Source organism: Podarcis gaigeae (genome assembly GCF_964106915.1).
Source record: "Podarcis gaigeae genome assembly, chromosome: 1".
NCBI classification, from domain to species: Eukaryota; Metazoa; Chordata; class Lepidosauria; order Squamata; family Lacertidae; genus Podarcis; species Podarcis gaigeae.
In genome coordinates, this window is record NC_139678.1 from 3,737,139 (window position 1) to 3,754,060 (window position 16,922).

A 16,922-nucleotide genomic window follows, 5' to 3' on the forward strand; every position below is an offset into this window, starting at 1 on the left:
GCTTTGTACCTTTTTGCTGTCTGATGTTCTGCGTCATTTGTGCCAAATCCACATACTCAAATAATTTAATTTGCCAATCTTTAACGGTCGGGATATTTGGGGTTTTCCAATTTTGTGCTAACAGAATCCTGGCAGCTACAGTTGCGTATTGAAACATTATATGATCTTCTTTCTTAATCTCGTCTCCGATCATTCCCAGAAGGAAGGCTTCGGGCTTTTTAACGAAGGTGTATTTAAGTATTTTTTTCAGTTCATTGTATATGGATTCCCATTTTTTTTTAACTTCTTCACATTTCCACCACATGTGGTAGAAACTTCCCTTTTTAGATTTACAGGTTCTTATGCCCAATTCACACATTAGACCAGTTTGGTCACTGAGCCTCTGCCTTGGGCTTGTGCACTCTTGTTGTGGGCTCCAACTCTCCCCCCGACGTCCCTTCTTAAGCAAAGTCTCGCTTTTGCACATCATAATCTGCCTGCCTCGTGTCCTACCTGGGCCCTGTCAGACTGACTCCTTGCAGAACCCTTGGATTCGAGACTGGACCTGGACTGCGTCACTCAGGTTACCCCTGGGCCCAGCACATGAAGGGACCACGAGGGTCATCTAGTCCAGGCATAGGCAAACTCCGGCCCTCCAGATGTTTGGGATTACCATTCCCATCATCCCTAGCTAACAGGACCAGTGGTCAGGGATGATGGGAGTTGTAGTCCAACCGCCTGCAATGCAGTCATCTTTTGTCCTACACGAGACTCAGACCCATGACCCTGAGATCAAGAGTCTCATGCTCTACCGACTAGTCCTCTCTTCCTCCATGAATGTCCCATCCTATTTTTTATTAAAGATTTCTTGATTTACAAAAGTATGCGCAATGTCTCTTTTTCCAAGTTGCATTTTCTACAGATCAGTTTCATTGGTTGAGACATGAGTGTTACATTAGGAAGAAAAGGGGGGAAGAGGTGGAGGGGGTCATGGTGGGTTGGGGTGGGGGTGGAGTCGGGGGGCAATGTTTCTATTTTACTTAATGTATGTGTGGGGTTTTGTGTCAGTGTCGCTTGTGAGGGTTCTCTTTCCTATCCGCTTGTGTTCCTTTGGTGGTGAGAGATTAGGGTTGGCCAATGTGTGTGGTTGTTCGTCTGTGATTGGCTGTGGTGAACTTTGTTTTTGTGTGTGGGGGGGGTGAGTGTTTGGGATCAGGTTAGCCATATTGATTTGTCTGCTGTTGGTGGATTCTTGTTGTCGTCTTGTTGGGCTGTCGAAACAAAATAAAAAAATTCCTTCCAGTAGCACCATAGAGAGCAACTAAGTTTGTTATTGGTATGAGCTTTCGTGTGCATGCATACTTTTTCTATTTTTATTTTGTTTCGACTACGGCAGACCGACATGGCTACCTACCTGTAACCAGAACTATTGTTGGGCTGTGTATGTGATAAAGGGGACCCATAACAGGGTGAAGGCGTCTTCTTCTATTTGTCCCTATGTCAGTTTCAGTTTATTGATTAATTTTCTAGTTTCCCATACTATTTGGTACCATTGATCCATGCTTACTCCTGACAGGTCTCTCCAGTGTCTGGCTATGATGTTTCTGGCTGCTGAAAGTAGGTGGGTTATGAGTTCATAGTGATGTAAGTGGGCATTATTGTCTTGGAAGATGTTTAGTAGGGCCAATTCTAGGGTAACTTCTAAAACCTGCTTAGTTATTTTGCATATTTCTCGTATGGTGGTTGTCCAGAATAGTTGGATTTTGGGGGCATTCCCACCACATGTGGAGGCCTCTTTTAAAGCCATCCAAGTGGGTGGCCCCCATTGCCTCATGTGGGAGAGAGTTCCACAGTCCATGCGCTGCGTGAAGAAGTACTTTGCCCTACTTTGCAGAAATACAAATCCTGCGGATTGCCCGGGACTCTGCGGTGCCTTTTGGGCAATGAAGAGCCGGCTACAGATATTGCAATTGAACAAACGAACAAAACACTGATCACAGTAATGCAGGAGAGTCATGCTTTGGTGCAACAAAGAGGATAGTATCTATGGAGCATTTTAGGGAAGACTGGGGTGGGGTTTGCAACTGGCATAAACAGAGAAAAGGGTCACCGTGATGAGAAGAGGAGAAATGGAGAGGCGCCTACTGTAGCTGAAGGCTCTCTATGCCCCAGGACCACGAAGGGGAAAGAGAAAGAGTGTGTGCATGGAGGGCATACCTGGGGCATGTTTGTCTCCAAGGGCCGGTTTTCGAGCTCCTCCTGCAGGCGCTGGCACCTCCTCTCCTCCTGCAGGAACTGGCGCTGGAGCTGCTGGTACTCTTCCCAGGGGACCACAGGGCAGCCTTGCTGCTGGAGGTCGCGAGGATGCTGCGACGGGCTAAGCATCACGCTGGAGCTCGAGTGTAGCAGCTGCTGCGCGAGAGGAAAGGGGCAGGAGGGAGGGGGTTAAAGGACGCCTCGCAAGGACACGATACGATAATCTTCATTGTCATTGTCCCATACGGAACAACGAAATCGAAAATCTACATCAGACATTCAGAAACCAGCAAGCTTGCTATCCCAGCTATCCCAGCCTGGTTAGCCCCCAGAAACTCTGATACCCCATAAATAAATACAATATACTCCCATAGAGACTACCTTAAAAAGGTAAAGGGACCCCTGACCATTAGGTCCAGTCATGACCGACTCTGGGTTTGTGGTGCTCATCTCGCTTTACTGGCCGAGGGAGCCGGCGTACAGCTTCCGGGTCATGTGGCCAGCAGAACTAAGCCACTTCTGGCGAACCAGAGCAGCGCACGGAAACACCGTTTACCTTCCTGCCGGAGCGGTACCTATTTATCTGCTTGCACTTTGACATGCTTTCGAACTGCTAAGTTGGCAGGAGCAGGGACCGAGCAACGGGAGATCACCCCATCGCAGGGATTCGAACCGCCGGCCTTCTGATCGGCAAGTCCTAGGCTCTGTGGTTTAACCCACAGCGCCACCCGCGTCCCTATAGAGACTACCTTAAACGCGTTTAAAGCCAAAATCGCATTTGAATAGAAACTGTTACTCAGGCGGCTAGTCCTAGTCTTTATAAGCCTGTACTTTCGTCCAGAAGGCAGAAGCTGAAAGAGATCATTTCCGGGGCATGCACTATCCTGTACTATCTCTGCAGCTTTCTTATGGCACCTGGAAGCATAGATTTGATCCAAGGTAGGGAGAGTGCCTCAGAAGATCGCCCAGAACCCCAATATCCCTGCTCAATTGCCGAGATCATTTGCAGGAGCGTCACTGGCTGTTCTTCGCGCTGGGCGGGAGACTGGTTTGACAACAACGAGTAACCAAGCCTTTAGGGTCACAGGTTTGCTCTTTGAAGCTCTGTGTCCCCCGTCCCCTCCACTTTCCCCAGAAAAAAACTTTCTAATGGTGAATCGGAACAAACAGCAATTCGAGTATTCCATGGATGGCTGTTTGCTCCGATTTAGCAGGAAAGAGCGGGTTTTGGGTTTTTTTGCAGAGAAAGCACCAAGGAAAAAACAAAACAAACAAACTGTTCGGACACGAAGTTTTAAAGCGCAGGCCTGTGGCTAGAAAAGGAAGCCTGGAGAATTTGCTTTAGAAATCGTAATTATTGATTTATTGTGGATTGATAATTTGTTGAGTAATCTCCCTTGTACATACTGGAAATGTTAAAATAGCGTGCAGGAATTGGCAAGTGGATAGCTGATGGTTAAGGATTATAAGTTAAAAGCAACAAAAAACTATTGCAATATAAAGCTGATTGTAAGGAGTGGAATGTGAATTAGAAATAACTGGGAAAATAATGCAGCAACAAGAGGAAACTATGGACATATCAAAAACGGAGTGCACGAAACCAGTTTTTGGATTTTTAAAATTAAATTTGCTTAAATTTGTGGTTGATTTGTTAAAAAATGGAAAATCGATAAAAACAATTTTGCAAAAAGAAAAAAGGAAGTCTGGATGAGTCCAGCAGCTCTGCGGACCAGGTGTCTATCTGTCTCTTCATCTCTCTTTGTCCTATCTCTTTTTGCACCTGGTCTACTTTTAAGCATTTCATCTTGCTGGCTGGGCAAGGCTGGCTCTGTATGTAGACTCTGGGAGAATTTCCCTTCTGCTGCTGCTAGCTACAGGAGTGGCCCTAAGGGTTTGGCTACGCAAAACCCTTGGAACCAAACCTGCACGTAAGACGCAATTACACTGTGCTTAAAAACACAAAGCATTTCTCAATCGCAGCAACGTTAGTGTTGTGTATTGAGTCAAAGGATTTTATATCTGTATTATTATTGTCTGTATTTGCATTAGGGTAAAGTGCCTTTTGGTTCCAGAGGGTACAGCTACTATTGGTTCATTTAAGCTGCTGTATTTGGATCCTCTGTCTTATTGGTTTCCTCCAAAAGGCAGGACTGTGATTGCCTGATATTGTTCCCTCCAAAATGTATCCTTTCTAGCTAGTTCCCTGTCCCTATAAATGTAGCTCTCCCCTCCTCAGGCCCCAGTCTTGTTTGCTTTAATAAAGAAGTGTTACTAGAGAACTGTCTCCAGCATATTATGTCAAGAGAGCTGAAATCACAAACCCAACGTCGCAACAGTTAGAAAGCACACATTCACTGGCATTCTGTGTGGAAGCCCAGAAACCCCTGGGAACTGCATTTCCCAGAGACCTCAGAAAATCCAGACATGCAAACGTCAACGTGCTCATTCCAAGACAGGCATGCAAAAAACAAGACCAACGGCAATTGTCACAAATGGCATTTCCAAGGATGAAAGAACAGAAAATGGGATCTCAGAGCCACTCTTCATTCCCACCCCCCAAAAATAAAACTGGTTTCGAGTTTAAGAGAGCTTACCCAGTATTCCTTGTAAGATCAAACTTAAAAGCTAAGGCTTAACTTTTTTCTTTCTACAAGAATCAACACTGATAGCCAATATCCTTCCATTTCCCCTTTTTGCCCATTAAAATGAAGAGCGGCTCTTTCACACAAGAGGCAGGCCAATCGTCTTTCATATTAATTCTTTAAAGAAATACCGTATTTTTTGCTCTATAAGACTCACTTTTTCCCTCCTAAAAAGTAAGGGGAAATGTGTGTGCGTCTTATGAAGAGAATGCAGGCTGCACAACTATCCCAGAAGCCACAACAGCAAGAGGGATCGCTGCTTTCGCTGTGCAGCAATCCCTCTTGTTGTTCTGGCTTCTGGGATTCAGAATATTTTTTTTCTTGTTTTCCTCCTCCAAAAACTAGGTGCGTCTTATGGTCTGGTGCGGCTTATAGAGCGAAAAATACGGTAAATGGAGGGGCATTAAAGGCATGGCGCTGAAGAGCTTTCTCTCTTTCACACACTCATTCTCTCTCTCCATGCATATAGGCTTATGGCAGTGGGAAAAGGTTTCCTCTACCTTCACCAGCTATGTCAGGCAGAGCACTGCGCTCCTCTCTGCTAGCTCCAGCCACCGAGGTCTGGACACAGGTTAGCCAGAAGTGGGGAGAAGCACAAGGGGGAAGAGAAGGTTATGGGGCTTCCGAGGTAAGAAGGAGTCAAGGGAGAAGCTTGCACAGGGGGGGGAAAAAAGACGAACCAAAGGACAAGGAATATTGCACAGAAATCAGAAGAGCTGAGGTGGGAGAAGAGACACAAATGGAGCATCATTTTCAGGTCCACGGCCCACAACAGAATCACATACAGGTCAGGAATGGGAGAGCCCTGATAAACTACAACTCCCATGATAGCTGTTCACAAGAGCATCTCTGCAAATGTAGTAAACAGGAACCTGATACTTTGCAGCATATTTTCTTGTGATTTTGGCATTTATGCCAGAAGACAATTATTAGAGGCCTTACAACTCAACAGGCTCAATTCTGCACTACCAACGGTTCAGGACCTGCTCTGGGACAGGAATGATCAAATTACTTTAATAGTGGCTGAATTTTTGAGTGCTGTCCGTGTAGAAAGGCTGGGCCATTATAAAGAGATTTAGGAGTGCTCTGATGGTGTTTCCTGCTTGGCAGGGGGTTGGACTCAATGGCCCTTGTGGTCTCTTCCAACTCTATGATTCTATGATTCTAGTGGTTTCTAATTGATGGGTGATGAGGTAGTGTTGTATTGTATTATTGATGCAAATTGATTTTCTCTGGAGTTAAAGTTCTGAAATCTAATAATAATAATAATAATAATAATAATAATAATAATAATAATAATAATTTATTTGTACCCCGCCCATCTAGCTGGGTTTCCCCAGCCACTCTGGGCGGCTTTCACAAAGACCAAAAGTAAGCTAAGATGTCACACATTAAAAACTTCCCTGAACAGGGCTGCCTTAAGATGTCTTCTGAATGTCTGGTAGTTGTTTATCTCTTTGACATCTGATGGGAGGGCGTTCCACAGGGCGGGCGCCACCACCGAGAAGGCCCTCTGCCTGGCTCCCTGTAGCTTTGCTTCTCGCAGTGAGGGAACCGCTAGAAGGCCCTTGGTGCTGGACCTCAGTGTCCGGGCAGAATGATGAGGGTGGAGACGCTCCTTCAGGTATACTGGACCGAGGCCGTTTAGGGCTTTAAAGGTCAACACCAACACTTTGAACACTGGCGGCAGGAGGCCTCATTAGGGAAAGCACGCCTCGGTTTAAGAACGGTTTCGGTTTAAGAATGGACTTCCAGAAAGGATTAAGTTTGTCAACCGAGGTACCACTGTAATAATAAATGTAGATATTTGTCATCACTGGTAGCTGTGAACAGATCTGTCCTCCCTGTTTCTGTCTATGTGAAACTGGTGCGTTAATTCCTCTTTGGAAAACTCAGCCAAAGGCCTCATCTTTAGCCGTATGTATTCTGTTGTGGGACAATCCATCTCATAAGGACCGTCATCTCACACAGCCCTGGAGTCCCCTTAGATCTGCAAGCTCAAATAAATAATTAAACCCCTGGCCTAAACCCTCAAGCAAAACGATTCCCAGTTCATTTCTTTTCTGTGGAGTGACATCAGAAACGCACCATCTACTGAAACAGACCTCCATCACCTGTTCGTCCCGTTTGACCTGCTTCTTCCGTAGGCCTTCGTTTTCCAGATTGACGGCTTCCAGCTCGCGCTCGAGGGAACTCATCTGGCTTATCTGTCGAGGGATTTAAGGCTCGTTTTAGGAAAGAGGAGGACAGAGCGGGATTATTTCGTTCGGTTAGCTTGTTTCGCTGTGGCCAAGCACCAGTTTACGTCAAAATAGCCAAAGTGCCTACAGGAGGATATTTCCCTACATCCAGACAGCCATAAGAGCCAACATGTGCTCTAGTGCAGCAGGCGCAGCAGAGACTGTAATTTTTGAGAATTCTAAGGAAAAACCATCTTCCGCAGAAACTGCTGCTTGCCTTCTATCACTGTGCCATTGAGAGCATGCTCACTTATGGCTTATGTGTGTGGTACGGAAGCTGTACTACCCAGGACAGAATGGCGTTGTGCAGAGTTGTTAAGGCAGCAGAGAGCATTGTTGGCTGCCCACTCTCCACCTTAGAGCAGATTAATGCCACAAGGTGCCATAGGAAGGCACTGGACATAGTAAAAGATCCATCGCATCCTGGTCACTGTCTCTTCGAGCTCCTGCCATCGGGACGGAGATACAGGACGATGAAGACAAGAACGAGCCGTCTTAAGAACAGCTTCTTCTCCAGAGTGATCTCGGCCCTGAATGGGAAGCCTGGACTTTGAAAGTCATCTAATCTTCCTTGCTGTATTATACTGTATTGTTTTAATTAGTGTTTTTATAGTTGTTTTGATTTTGTGTGGAGTGTCCTACCTGGGTGGATGGAGCAGCCAAGTAATTTCGTTGTCCCAGAGAGGGGGCAATGACAATAAAGATATCATTATTATTATTATTATTATTAGTGGAGAGGTTATTGAAGCAAACTGGTTGCTGCACTGTGGATCCTCTGCACGGATCTGATGGAGGCGGGGGTGAGGTACAGTCGTACCTTGGTTCTCAAACAGAATCTGTTCCGTGAGTCCGTTCGATTCCGAGAACCGTTCGCAAACCAAGGCCCAGCTTCCGATTGATAGGTAGGTAATTTATTATGGGACGCAGGTGGCGCTGTGGGTTAAAGCCTCAGCGCCTAGGACTTGCCGATCGAAAGGTCGGCGGTTCGAATCCCTGCGGCGGGGTGCGCTCCCGCTGCTCGGTCCCAGCGCCTGCCAACCTAGCAGTTCGAAAGCACCTCCGGGTGCAAGTAGATAAATAGGAACCGCTTACCAGCGGGAAGGTAAACGGCGTTTCCGTGTGCAGCTCTGGCTCGCCAGAGCAGCGATGTCACGCTGGCCACGTGACCCGGAAGTGTCTCCGGACAGCGCTGGCCCCTGGCCTCTTGAGTGAGATGGGCGCACAACCCCAGAGTCTGTCAAGACTGGCCCGTACGGGCAGGGGTACCTTTACCTTTACCTTTAATTTATTATGGTCAAAGACCAGCTCGCATAACACAATAAAAACAGTGTTCATAAAAATTTTCACTCTATAAGACGCACCAGACCATAAGGCGCAACTAGTTTTTGGAGTCACTGATTTACGTTGGAGCAGAGGCGATGGGTCTTTGCAGTGGGGCGGCTGGAAGGAGACGGCCCAGCCGGGGCTAGCCAGCTGGCCTCCTGGCCCTCTGCATGTCGACACAGGGGTGCCCAAACTTTTTTCAAAGAGGGCCAGATTTGATGAAGTGAACATGCATGAGGGCCGACCCAAGTTGTTGACTGCCACAGGGGCTGGATTCAACTGACTGGTGGGCCGGATTAGGCCCCTGAAATGGACTTTGGACATACGTGGTCTACTAAGACCTGCAGAACATCCAGGTGGCATTCAACCACCCTGGTCAATGGCCTTATCCCAGGCAAATCTACCTACAAATCTGTAAACAGCAACTAGTTGCCTGTGGTGAGCAAGGACCGCCCCAGGCGACCAGCCTAGAAAACTATTGGAAACTGGAAGAGAGATGCATAGGTTTTTGACGGGGTGTGTGCTTGAGTGCTTATTTTCTTTGAAGTCACCCAGGTGGCCCAAATGCCACAGGCCTGTCTTAACATAAGCAGCAGATTACAAACTTGCTTTAGCATGCACAGATTTTGAAGGAAAAAAAGAACAAGATAATACATTTGAAGACCGGACTAATTGAGTGTTCCTTGGGAACAATGTAAGGGTTTATTCGCCACCCCAGAACTTTTTGTATATGTTGCAAGCTGCTCAGAGGGGCTGGGGTACAAATAATAAAATTATTATTATTATTAGAACTGCCTGGAACTGACCTTCCAGTTGGCTGAGGCCAGCTCCTTCTGAAGCCTCTCGCATTCCCTCTTCAGACTCGCTTTCTCCTGCTCAATGGCGTTCACGATCCCTAAATGGCTTTGGTGTTTTAGGTGCTTCTGGGTCAGGAGGGTGGATTCCAGCTGACGGATCTGGCAAGAGAAGAGGCCAATTCACATTCTGTTTATAAGGATGTTGGGAGAAGTGTGTGTGTCTGTGTGTGTGTGTGTGAGACAAACCCACCAGGAAGGCATTGTAGGCTGGTCTGATGGCCAGCTTTCACGAGCCGACTTTATGGGGAGTGTCCACATGCATAGCACAACCGCATCTTACATTTAACACAAACAATTTCAACCCACAACAACCGCATCTTACATTTAACACACACAATTTCAACCCACAATTTCAACCCACAACAACCTCATCTTACATTTAACACACACAATTTCAACCCACAATTTCAACCCACAACAACCGCATTTTACATTTAACACACAGAATTTCAACCCACAACAATCACATCTTACATTTAACACATACAATTTCAACCCACAACAATTGGATCTTACATTTAACACACACAATTTTAACCCACAATTTCAACCCACAACAATCACACAATCACATCTTACATTTAACACACACAGTTTCAACCCACAACAATCACATCTTACATTTAACACACACAGTTTCAACCCACAACAACCGCATCTTACGTTTAACACACACAATTTCAAACCACAACAATTGCATCTTACATTTAACACACACAATTCCAACCCGTACAAAGGTCGAAGGTCAGCTGGTTGAAATTCCACAAGTTAAATGCAAGCAAGGCAGGAGAGCTTAAAGGCTCTTTTTGCACTGGGTTTCCCCAGTATGTGGTTCCAATCAAGGTTCTGCCTCCGGCCCTGCGCACCTCTGGCATGCGGCCCCAGAAAGTTTCCCACAAGATCTGAGAAAGGTTCTCTATTTCTCCACGAGCAAGATATTTACCAGCTAGATACGAGGACGGAGGGGCACGACATGCACACCTGGAAGGAATTCCCCATTTACCTTCTCTCTGGAACGAGCGAGATCCGAGCTGGCGCTCTGGAGCTCTTGCTGGAGCCGCTCGTTGTCCCGCCTCAATTGCTGCTGGTCCTGCTTGGCCAGGAGACCCACTTCGTCCCCCCAGCACAGCTGCTTCTGCTGGCTCTGCAGCCCCGCCGAATGCATGGCTGCTTCAAGGGCCCGATTCTGACGGCAAAGAGCACACATGGCGAAGGGTCAGAGCGCCTGCGGCACACGGCTAGGGTGAGAAGGGCTGGCAGGGCCCGGGTTCCGCACTGGCTCATTCTTGTAGCCAGGGACAACAACAACAACAACAACAACAACAACAACAACAACAAATTATTTGTACCCCGCCCATCTGGCTGGGTTTCCCCAGCCACTCTGGGCGGCTTCCACAATGTCCAAAAGATGCCACACGTTAAAAACTTCCCTGAACAGGGCTGCCTTCAGATGTCTTCTGAATGTCAGATAGTTGTTTATCTCTTTGACATCTGATGGGAGGGCGTTCCACAGGGCGGGTGCCACCACCGAGAAGGCCCTCGGCGCTGGATCTCAGTGTCCAGGCAGAATGATGGGGATGGAGATGCTCCTTCAGGTATACTGGACCGAGGCCGTTTAGGGCTTTAAAGGTCAGCATCAACACTTTGAATTGTGCTCGGAAACGTACTGGGAGCCAATGTAGGTCTTTCAAGACCGGTGTTATGTGGTCTCGGTGGCCGCTCCCAGTCACCAGTCTAGCTGCCGCATTCTGGATTAGTTGTAATTTCCGGGTCACCTTCAAAGGTAGCCCCACATAGAGGGCATTGCAGTAGTCCAAGCGAGAGATAAATAGAGCATGCACCACTTTGGCCAGACAGTCTGCGGGCAGGGGGGGTCTCATCCTGTGTACCAGATGGAGTTGGTAGACAGCTGCCCTGGACACAGAATTAACCTGCGCCTCCACGGACAGCTGAGAGTCCAAAATGACTTCCAGGCTGTGCACCTGGTCCTTCAGGGGCACAGTGACCCCATTCAGGACCAGGGAGTCCTCCACACCTGCCCGCCCCCTGTCCCCCAAGAACAGTACTTCTGTCTTGTCAGGATTCAACCTCAATCCATTAGCCGCCATCCATCCTCCAACCGCCTCCAGACACTCACACAGGACCTTCACCACCTTCTTCATGCACTGCACAGTTAAACTGTGGAACTCCCTGCCACAGGAGGCAGCAATGGCCCCCAACTCGGATGGCTTTAAAAGAGGACTGGACAAATTCATGGAGGAGAGGACTATATTTCTTCTTAATTTTACTCTTCTTAATTTTTCCATTATGCTGCTGTTCCAGGTCACATTCACTTGGGTAAGATAAATGCATGTTGTGGCTGCATTTGGCATAGTCTGTTTTATAGAAAAGGACACAACACGATTTCCTCCATTTGTGGTCCAAGATTAGAAACTTGTATTGTTTCAACTGGGATATCTCGATTTTATCGTTTCATTAGGCAGTGCAGAAATTGCTGAAGACCCTGAAGAAAACCTTGGATAGAATTCAGAATGTTGCTAATGCGCTCCTGATTAGATTAGACCAGACCAAATTTCCCATAATGGAGGCTTTCAAAATGCATTTCTACCGAACAACAATCCTCCCTTCACCACCCAAGATTGAAACATAAGGACTAAACATTCAGTAAAATTGTTTTTTGAATGCTTCTCTGAGAGTGGGCATTATTGTAGAACAGTAATTAATTTCATCAATTGTTTGCATCCCAAAGTTTTATCTGTGAACTGCCCTGAGACCCCTCGGTATAGGGCGGTATATAAATTCTAATAATAATAATAATAATAATAATAATAATAATAATAATAAAATATCAATGACTACTAGCCACGAGGACTATTATCTCTCTCTGCACCTAGAGGCAGCAAATCCTCTAGGCGGTGAAGGTCCTGTGTGAGTGCCTGGAGGCGGTTGGAGGATGGATGGCGGCTAACAGATTGAGGTTGAATCCTGACAAGACAGAAGTACTGTTTTGGGGGGGAAGGAATGGGTTTCCCAAACCCCAAAACTGACTGTGCAGGCAGTTTGAAACTGCACCAAAATCCCTATTTTTCCTTAGCTAAAATGTTTTAACTTGAGCTCTTGAGCCAAAACCCAGCTGTATAAAGCTGTGCTCGGAGTTCTCTCCTTTATCAGTTTGTGACGGCAAGGATGGCCTTCACTGTACCAGTAGAACAGAGAAGACACGTCTGTGCCTTATCTTACGTCCTGACCACAAAAAGGCACAGACCCAGTCTAGGAACAGCGCCAGAGTGTGTTCTCGGAGATGATGACTTCTTGCTCCACAATAAGAGTGGGAACAGGAAAATCCTTTTATGGTCAGAAGTACAGGAAGGAATACCCCTTTATGGTTAAGAATACCAGAGCAGAAACATATGTGATGTCAACCTGCGTACATAGGCTGACGTGGCTGGATTCCTGGGGAAGGAGAGAGAGGGTGCCTGGAGGATATATATACTGCATGAAATTTCTCATTTCTTGGGACTTGCTGTGGACTCACCACGCAAGTGCCTTCTGCTATCTGGAGAGCAGAATAAACTCTTTCTTTGAACCAACCTCGGTGTCATTTAACTTTCTTCCTCCTGTCCGGGAGCAACGCAGACCCAATCGGTGAACTCCAATAAGGCTACAATGTAACGTTAGACTTTTCCGCCTCTTTTCATTTGACATTGGGGAGGTGGTAATTTTGTACTGATTTAATATGAATGTTTGTATGTGATGCCAATAAAAGGTTTGATGATGAGAATATAAAGAGAGCACATGGGAAGCATAAAGAGCTGTCTTGCGCTGAGCTGGGCCACTGGCCCAGCTAGTCATCTCTACACTGACTGGCAGCACCTCTCCAGAGTTTCCGCTGCAACGACCCTGTCAGGTAGGTGAGGCTGAGAGTGAGCAGCTGGTCCGAGGTCTCACCCACAGAGCTTTGCGGGGATTTGAACCCTGGTCTCCTAGGCCCCAACCCAGCACTCTAACCACTACACAACACTGCCTCTTGATGTAGCATTGCTGTAAACTCTCACCTTCTGCGCACATCTGTTCAGCTCCTCGCTGAGGGCTTCCTTCTCTTTCAAAAGCTTCTCGTTTTTCAGAAGGACACCGGAAATTTCATTCTGGAGGTCAGAGAGGTCCGGGCATCTGGGAATCTGTGGAAAGTAGATATGTTTCAACCTGGGGGCACCTGGTTCTTGTCTGTGCCCTCCCACAAGGATGGTCAGCAAGCGAATCTATACATTAAAAAAAATACTTGTAAATATTCCTAACGCACAGGGGTGGTTTGTATACTCACGGGCATCCCTTGGTGGATTTGCATCACTTAGATTTATAGTATTGCCCTTAGAGCCAGGCAAATATGTCAGTTTTGGTGTCCCTCATTTTTCCAAGCTTAAAATTTAGTCCTCTACAGTTCAGCGTCAGATTGCGTTAAAAAGAAATTTCACGAAAATTCAACAACATTTTAGTGTGAATTTCCAATACATACTTTTTTAACGCAAGTTGGAGCAATACACACATTTTGGCAAGGCAATTTCCCCTAATAAAACACATTTTTTTGCATTTTGTGGTTGCTCATAGATGTAATCTTATGTCCACTTCACCCTGGAATATCCATCTTTGTACACATTACTCGGCAGCACTGCAAAGTTTGGAAAAGTGCAAATTTTGAAAGATGGGTGTGTTTCGGTCCGCCTGTTTCAGGAAGTGCAAATTAGCTACACTCGGACTCGCTCTGTGGTCACTGTCCCGCAGAAAACAAACTAGGGTTCCTGTTGGGCACTTTGTTTTACAGGTGAAACTCAGAAAATTAGAATATATTGCTCTATTTGCAGTCCTTGTTTTGCTGATTTCATTTAATACTCTAATTTTCTGAGATTGTTAATTTGGGGTTTTCACCATAATCATCACAATTATAACAAATCAAGGCTTGACATATCTCACTTTGCATGTCATGAGTCTATCTCATATATTAGTTTCACCGTTTAAGTTGAATTACTGAAATAAATGAACTTTTCCACGATATTCTAATTTTCCGAGTTTCACCTGTATATTTCTGGGTCTTGGCTTTTATTCAATATTCCTACCTGGGTAACAAACTATTTGTGCGGCTTCTCATGACACTGTTAGGATACAGTGGTGCCTCGCAAGACGAAAAGAATCCGTTCCGCGAGTCTCTTCGTCTAGCGGTTTTTTCGTCTTGCGAAGCAAGCCCATTAGCGGCTTAGCGCTATTAGCGGCTTAGCGGCTTTTAGCAGCTTAGCGGATAAGCGGCTTAGAAAAAGTGGGGAGGGGGGGAAGTCAGAAAAACTCGCAAGACATTTTCGTCTTGCGAAGCAAGCCCATAGGGAAATTCGTCTAGCGAAGCACCTCCAAAACGGAAAACCCTTTCATCTAGCGGGTTTTTCGTCTTGCGAAGCGTTCGTCTTGCGGGGCACCACTGTATTCCGTTCCATCTTAAGTACAGGCATGAGACTGTTATGTGTCAAATGCCTCTTTACACTTCAGCACAGCTTGCTGGGAACTTCCGTTTGTGTATAGCTATTGTTTATGCCCTCACCTGCCATTGCCCCTCCCGCACCCTTGAGAAGGCTTACCTGCTTTCCCTTTTCCAGCTCCTCCTTGAGGAAGTAGTTCTCCTGCTCCAGAGCAAGGGCCTGAGCCCTGAGCTGAGACAGCTCCATCTCCAGCGCCGAGGACTGGGAGGAAAGCAGCAGGAAAAGTTAGGATGGTCCTAGCCTGCCCATGACTTGTTTACATATACATTGCGCACAAAGACACACGTATAAAATGTTCAACTAAAGAAGAACGGCAAGAAAAACGGATGGACTACGCTGAAATGGGAAAGCTAATTGAAAAACTTAGAGATAAGGACAATAGAGACTTTAAAAAACACTGGGAACCATTGATGTTGTATTTACAGAAACATTGTAAAGAAGCAAAATGCAGTCATAACTTGGGTTACAGATGCTTCAGGTTGCCCTTTTTTGGGGGTTGCAGACTGCCGAAACCTGGAAGTACCGGAATGGGTTACTTCCGGGTTTTGGCGGTCGTGCATGCGCAGAAGCGCCGAATTGCAACTTGCGTGTGCGCAGATGCGCCACTGCAGGTTGCAAACGCGAATGTGCATCCCGCGCGGATCATGTTCGCAACCCGAGCGTCCATTGTAAAAAAAATCCTTCCAGTAGCACCTTAGAGACCAACTAAATTAGTTATTGGTTTGAGCTTTCGTGTGCATGCACACTTCTTCAGATACACCGAAACAGAAGTCACCAGACCCTTATAGAGTGGTGCCCCGCAAGACGAACGCTTCGCAAGACGGAAAACCCGCTAGACGAAAGGGTTTTCTGTTTTGGAGGCGCTTCGCAAAACGAATTTCCTATGGGCTTGCTTCACAAGACGAAAATGTCTTGCGAGTTCCTGCGGGTTTTATTCCTCCCCCCCCTTTTCCCAAGCTGCTAAGCCGCTTATCAGCTGATCCGCTAAGCGGTTTAACAGCTGATCCACTAAGCCGCTTAACAGCTGATCCGCTAAGCCGCTTAACAGCTGATCCGCTAAGCCCACTAAGCTGCTAATAGCGCTAATCCGCTAAGCCGCTAATGGGCTTGCTTCGCAAGACAAAAAACCCGCAAGATGAAGAGACTCGCGGAACGGATTCTTTTCATCTTGCGAGGCACCACTGTATATAGTGAGAGGGTGGGGAGGGGTATTACTCAGAAGGGTGGTGGGAATGGGTGATTGGCTGATAGGTGTGATAAACCTTTTGACAACTGTTAACCAACCACCCTGAGATCCACAGACGAAGGGCGATATACAGGTTTAATAACTAATAATAATAAAAAAATAATAATAAGTAGCAGCCTATCGACTTCAGGGTTTCAAATACTCTGAAGCAAAACACAGAGGGAGAGAGAAGATGAACTCGCTGCCTTCACTTCTCCTACTGATCCACTGTTAAAAGTTGCTGCTCCCCTGGATCGCTCCTAAAAAGGAGATTCCTCAAACAGCCATCGACATCCCATAGAGAATGCAGAAAAAGGTCTAGAAGATCAAATCCCTGGCTGAAATTACCCACAGGATTACCAAGAAGGAACAGAATAATAAAATTTACAAATGAGTGCTTCACAAGCAATAGCTCTACAAGGTTGCTTTGCTTTTTTCTCTGACAGGACCTCATTATAAATCACCAAAATACCTGGATCTTCCAGTTTTCCAGTTCCTCCCGGAGCCAGGAGCCTTCCCTCTCCTCCGGCACACCCTTCTCCGCCTCTTTCTGCCGAAGGACCTTGCGCAGCCGTTGGTTAAGATCTTGAGCATCCACCTGCTGGGGAGACGTTTTTCGGTCAAGCTCTGCGTTCTCAAACTCCAGCTGCTGATTCCGGGCTTTCAGTTCAGAGGCCTGATCAGAAAACAAGAGCCCAGGAAAGAAATCAACATCAAGGAAACCCTACTCCATAAAAAAAAATCACACACAACAGCTGTTTGCATGACTCACTAAGGAAGATACTTAATCAAATCCAAACCAGTAACAACAACAACAACAACAACAACAATAATAATAAGTTATTATTTATACCCCGCCCATCTGGCTGGGTTTCCCC

The 16,922-nt window shown here is 46.4% G+C and overlaps 1 protein-coding gene across 1 annotated transcript in view; it reads right to left on the reverse strand.

The window, feature by feature from the left end:
- NIN (ninein) overlaps window positions 1-16,922 on the reverse strand; it is a 116,818-nt gene that overhangs the window by 7,813 nt on the left and 92,083 nt on the right. Inside the window, exons 21-27 of the mRNA XM_083753789.1 lie at window positions 16,517-16,720; window positions 14,919-15,020; window positions 13,312-13,475; window positions 10,301-10,514; window positions 9,247-9,396; window positions 6,983-7,084; window positions 2,197-2,391 (exon numbers count right to left, since the gene is read on the reverse strand). Coding sequence (XP_083609915.1) covers window positions 2,197-2,391; window positions 6,983-7,084; window positions 9,247-9,396; window positions 10,301-10,514; window positions 13,312-13,475; window positions 14,919-15,020; window positions 16,517-16,720 — 1,131 coding nt within the window. The remainder of the gene's footprint in view (window positions 1-2,196; window positions 2,392-6,982; window positions 7,085-9,246; window positions 9,397-10,300; window positions 10,515-13,311; window positions 13,476-14,918; window positions 15,021-16,516; window positions 16,721-16,922) is intronic.